This window comes from Monodon monoceros, unplaced genomic scaffold (assembly GCF_005190385.1).
Source record: "Monodon monoceros isolate NGI ecotype Baffin Bay Population unplaced genomic scaffold, NGI_Narwhal_1 Super_Scaffold_22, whole genome shotgun sequence".
Lineage (NCBI taxonomy): Eukaryota > Metazoa > Chordata > Mammalia > Artiodactyla > Monodontidae > Monodon > Monodon monoceros.
The window spans coordinates 48,065,177-48,071,176 of record NW_021703779.1 but is presented as its reverse complement, the minus strand read 5'-3'; the positions used below and the strand labels follow the sequence as shown (position 1 = coordinate 48,071,176).

General features: G+C 35.3%; 1 protein-coding gene across 5 annotated transcripts in view; it reads right to left on the bottom strand.

The window, feature by feature from the left end:
- Positions 1 to 384: 384 nt before the first annotated feature.
- Positions 385 to 6,000, bottom strand: part of RRAGB (Ras related GTP binding B) — a 50,825-nt gene continuing 45,209 nt past the window's right edge. For 2 of the 5 annotated variants that reach the window (XM_029240886.1, XM_029240884.1), the window contains exons 8-10: positions 3,002 to 3,093; positions 1,827 to 1,942; positions 392 to 921 (exon numbers count right to left, since the gene is read on the bottom strand). In XM_029240886.1, coding sequence (XP_029096719.1) covers positions 824 to 921; positions 1,827 to 1,942; positions 3,002 to 3,093 — 306 coding nt within the window. In that variant the 3' untranslated portion in view covers positions 392 to 823. Of the gene's footprint in view, positions 922 to 1,826; positions 1,943 to 3,001; positions 3,094 to 6,000 lie in introns of all 5 variants that reach the window. The other 3 variants (XM_029240883.1, XM_029240885.1, XR_003796401.1) reach the window with 3 other exon arrangements.

Sequence of the window (6,000 nt, the reverse complement as noted above, 5' to 3'; positions counted from 1 at the left end):
AAATTAACCATTTCTGGACCTCACAGAAAGAAGACTTACATCTCATAAACACTATTTTCCCTCAACTTTTTATTCATTCCTTCTCCAGTTGCATCCTGAAATAGGCTTTCAATACACCTCAGGCCTGGATTACTACCACAGCTTCTCCGACTGCCATCAGTCAGCCTATAGGTTAACTTTCTTTCAACATTCCTTTGTCGTTTCCTATCACATTGTACCAAAACTCTTCTGCCTAGCTTTAAGGCTATCATTTGGCTCATCCTTCCTATCCAACTTTATTTTGTACTATTTCCCAAATAGCAGGTCCCCTTCCCCTAGGATAACTGAAATTCATTTGCTCTTTCTTAGGGAAAAGTTGAAGAAACAAGGAAAAGAAAAACAGACACTGAAATCCCTAACAGCAAAAGTTTATTTACAATTGTAGTTAAGGAATATTTTTAATGCATGCTGAGAAAACAGTAATATTCCAAACGTATAGGTTACTCTCTGGTAAGGAATACAAGATGACGCTGGGAAAGGCTTTGGCATACACAACAACTGGAACCAGGTTAACAGAACACCTGCACTATTAGAACGTTGTTATCAGAACACTTATATATCACCTATTTATATGTCACACCAACTTCATAAACAGCTCATCTTCTAACTCCTCACTGGCTATTTGAGTAAATAGCATTCAAGGTTAAACATTAAGACTGGGGAGTAGGGAAGAAATACAGAAGTGATAAGCATCACAACATTTCAGAGCCTATATATACTAATACAACATTAAGATTAAGAAACAGTATTCCAATTTTTTTCTGAAACAGCATTTGGCAATGTTTTAGCGCATAAGAAGACACTGCTTTGGTCCATCCACTCTTTCCAGCTTTTCAAAGTGTTTCCTGGCATTGCGGATATTGATCAGAGTAGCTGCAGAAGCTGAGGGTGGGGTAGGGAAGATAACCAACAGACTAAGTACAAGCAGCCAAAGGAATAATTGACTAGTAAAAACAAATAAACAAAAGAGAGCCAAATCCCTCAATGTATGTCACAGAGAACATAAGTCCCAAGTTAACCAGAGTTTAATTTTTCTGAATAAATAAAAGATTTGTTTATATTCTAAACATAGTATTTTCAAAATAAATTTTCAAACTCTTTTGGTTTGGAGCTAATAGTAAAAAAGAATATTATCTTATGTTGTATTCTAATATTAACCTAAGATAGATAACTTAAGAGATAATTTAAACTTCTGGGAGCATCCTGGAAATACTGCTAGAACCTTTATTTCAATGGTTGTGATGGATATGGCTATTATGGCATGGAAGCACCAAATATCTCTCTTTATGCTCATAACAGAAATATGGGAGTATGGTACTTAGGAATATACAATGACATATAAAATGGTTCAACATTTAATAGTTCAGAGCTTAGATTGACTAGTCTTTTAAAAATCTACCCCACATGGAGCATAAGTCATACATTTGGGTTCTTTTTCTTTAAAATCCTTAGATGTTGTAACTATACATAAGTAATTTTTAAAGTTCCCATGAAGAAGATATAATACCCTAGAGTCTAAATTATCTTTAAGTTTCAAAATATGTCTATTAAATAAAAAGTATTTACCACTAGTACTAAATTTTTTTTTTCATTGTGGTAAAATGCACATAAAATGAAATTTACCATTTTAACCATTTTCAAATGTATAGGTCAGTGGCATTAAGTACATTCACAGTGTTGTGCACTACTAAATAGCTTTTCAGTATCTTTAATAATGTACTACCTTTAGGGAAATTAGTTTAAAAAATACGTGGCTTTGAACCTATGTCGGCTAAGTTTAAACTTACGAATGGATGGATCAGACATCACGACCATCACATAAGTGTTGGATGTAAAGATGTCAATGAAAGCAGCAAAGTTAGAGTTCCTGACTTCCATGCTCCGGAAAGAGGCAGCCAGCTTGCTATAGGAGAAAGGAGAAAAGTGAATAAAGAACATAAAATAATAGCAACATAAGACATTCTTATTTTTCACGTTAAATATTTTCATAGCATTATATCTCAATCCACCACCTCATTAAGACAGTTAATCACTAATCCCACTTTGCTTTCCAAGGAAACTCTAATGACAAATTTAACACGTGCTGGAAAGTGACTTAGAAAGTGGATTAGGACTCGATACTGACTGTGAAATGAAAAGTGGGCTTAGACCTAGATTCATATTAAAAATCATGTTACCAAAGATTTATCTAATATTTAAGAAGTTTAGTCAGTTGAAATTTCCCTATCATTGAGATTAATAACTGTATCTTTTGAATGTTAGTTATGCTGAAATTCTAGAAATGATCCCATTTCTTTGAAAACAAAAAGGGTAATGATATTTATATGCCATTTGCTATTTCTTCTTAAAAATATTAGAATAAACATGCCAGAAAGTCTCAAAGTGTGCTATGACATAAAAGGGAAACAATTACACTTATTCTATTGTCTGGGCATCAAAGTTTTACCAGGATAAGAATTTTGATTATTAAATCTTTACTAGATTATGATGTTCAGCCATTCCTTCTTCCTATATTCACAATGCTAAGATTCAAATTGTATTTAAACAAAGCTGAGACAATATGATCAGATATTTCTAGACTCTCTACTTTGTACATTCTTGAATCAGTCCCTCACTATTTTAATTACCGTAGTTTTATAGTAAATCTTGGTATTTGGTAGGGTAAATTCTCCTTTCTTGTTTTTCAAAACTCTCTTGGACATTTTCTGTTTATTTTTTTCCCAAATAGTATCAAACATCTTGAAGGGGTACTCTGCTTAGATATTTTTCATATGCTTCTTCTGCATCAGTTGACTTTGCATTAAAGATGTCTTTCACTTCTGTCAACTGTAGGCTCCCTTAGAGTTTAGCTTTATTTTTAATATAAAGAAGAATATAGAAGTGCAGTCTACTATAGTTATTTGAACCTCTCAAAAAATGACAATTTGTTCCAGAGATAAATACATCACATAAGATCTCTTACCTGCAGCTCAGCTTAAATTGCTTAATAATGTTGCTGATTTTCTCAAATCTGTGGACATCACGCTGTTCTTTACATTGATAGTGAGAAATCACCTATGAAAAAGAGCAATGCCCTTTAAATTCATGCAGTGTTGTCATATCACCCTCTACTACTCTTCAAGGCAATACATTTGTCAGTCTCTTGGTCACCCGGATTTTCAGGGTAGACTTGGCACCTGGCTTTACTGCCTCTATTCCTCTGTCCCATATCCTGTTAACATCTGCATAATTTCAACATCCCTACGGATGACCCACCCAGTACTGTTTGGTTATAATTTTATTAGATCATTTAAGTATTGTATTATCTATTTTGGTTCATTGCTGTCCTTTCTCACTTACTTTAATCATTAAATATTCATCTTATTTCAGTATGATGGTCTTTAATTCAAAAAAAGTACAAATCAAAAAGGAAAAATAAAAATTCTTAGCTGTTTTTTTAAAAATATTTTATTTATTTATTTGTTTATTTATTTTGGTTGTGTCGGGTCTTAATTGCAGGCACACAGGATCTTCGTTAAGGCATGTGGGATCTTTTCGCTGTGGCATGCAGGCTCTTCGTTGCGGCACTCAGGCTTCTCTCTGTTTGTGGCACGTGGGCTCCAGGGTGTGTGGGCTCTGTAGTTTGCAGCATGCGGGCTCTCTAGTTGAGGTGTGCAAGATCAGTAGTTGTGGTGCACAGGCTTAGTTGTCCCGTGGCACGTGGGATCTTAGTTCCCCGACCAGGGACTGAACCTGCATCCCCTGCACTGGAAGGTGGATTCTTTACCACTGGACCACCAGGGAAGTCCCTCTTAGCTGTTGCTGAGGTGTACTTAATGTATTTAATTTTAATGAAGTCTATAACCAAGTGGTTTTTGGTATCATATTTAAAAATCTTAACTGAACGATTCTGACCTCTGAGGATTTACTATTTATAAATGAACCTATTCATGATGGACACCAATGCCAGCTGAAAATACTTCCCCTCACACTTTCAGATTAATAAAACCACACTAGTATTTCCCATAGGCTGATGTAAAGTTTCTAGTAGGAAGCAAAACTGAGTCATTTGCCAGAAGAAAATTCACAGGACAATTCCCTGAAACCATGTGAAAATTTCAAAACATAATTCCTAGACCAATGGTGGAATAGGTTCCTGTTGATTGACTTCAAGAGCTATAGTGAAAATGGTCAATCACAACGAAACTTAGTCCTCAAGAGAAAGCAAAAGCTACTTGTTACTGCCAGTGAAAAACAGAGTTTATATTAGGTTAACCTCTATGATCATGTGTGGTAGATGTGGCAGGAGAATACTGCTGAAGCAGGATTCTACCATGCCACATGTCTCAAGATAGACAGAAGAGCTCACCTGCTTGTTGCTATTACCACTAGCAGGAAAGACAGGGCTCAGGGTAGTGAACTTCCAAGCAAGTGATCCCTGCCTATGGGCTGAGGCAGAAAGACACTCTAGTTAGGACTCCTTGCCTCAGCTGTACCAGTTAGCAGGAAGGATGGCTCCCAAATATGCTACCATTAAAAATAATGTTTCCACAAAGGAAGGAGAAAAAAATTGCACTTTGAATTCTCTGCCCTCTGTTGGCTGCAATAGCAAAAGAAATCAACGTTAAACAGTTTGCCAACTGTATGCTAAACTTTGTGCTAGGGCTTAATGTTACCTTGTCCCATTTTAATCCACACAATAAACCTATGATATAGATATTATTATCTCCATTTTATAAAAGGGGAACCAAACTCAGAGAGATTAAGATATGTGTCTACCATATATATGCTGTCTACAAGAGACCAACTTCAGATCTAGGGCTACATACAGACTGAAAGTAAGAGGATGGAAAAATGCATTCCATGCAAACAGAAATCAAAAGAAAGCTAGAGTAGCAATACTCATATTAGACAAAATAGTTTAAAGAATGTTACAAGAGACAAAGAAGGACACTACATAATAATCAAGGGATCAGTCCAAGAAGAAGACATAACAATTGTAAATATATATGAACCCAACATAGGAGCACCACAATATATAAGGCAAATACTAACAGACATAGAAAGAAAAGTCGACAGTAACACAATCATACTGGGGGACTTTAACACCCAATGTTCATCAATGGAAAGATCATTCAGACAGAAAATCAGTAAGGAAACACAGGCCTTAAATGACACATTAGGCTAGATGGACTTAATTGATATTTAGAGCATTCCATCCAAGAGCAGCAGAATACACATTCTTCTCAAGTACACATGGAACATTCTCCAGAATTGATCACATGCTGGGCCACATAGCAAGCCTCAGTAAATTTAAGAAAACTGAAATCATATCAAGCATCTTTCCCAAACACAACGCTATGAGATTAGAAATCAACTACAAGGAAAAAGCTGTAAAATACACAAACATATGGAGGCTAAACAATATGCTACTTAACAACCAATGGATCACTGAAGAAATCAAAGAAATCAGAAAGTACATAGAGACAAATGAAAATGAAAGCATGAGGATCCAAAACCTATGCGGTACCCCAAAAGCAGTTCTAGGAGGGAAATTTACAGCAACACAATCTTGCCTCAGGAAACAAGAAAAATCTCAAATAAACAACCTAAACTTACACCTAAAGCAACTAAAAAAAGAAGAACAAACAAAACACAAAGTTAATAGAAGGAAAGAAACCATAAAGATCTGAGCAGAAATAAATGAAATAGAGAGAAAGAAAACAACAGAAATGATGAATGAAACTAAAAGCTGATCCTTTGAAAAGATAAACAAAATGGATAAACCTTTAGACAGACTCATCAAGGAAAAAAGGGAGAGGACTCAAATCAATACAATTAGGAATGAAAAAGGAGATGCTACAACAGACACCACAGAAATACAAAGGATCATGAGAGATTACTACAAGCAACTATATGCCAATAAAATGGACAACCTAGAAGAAATGGACAAATTCTTAGAAAGGTACAATCTCCCAAGAC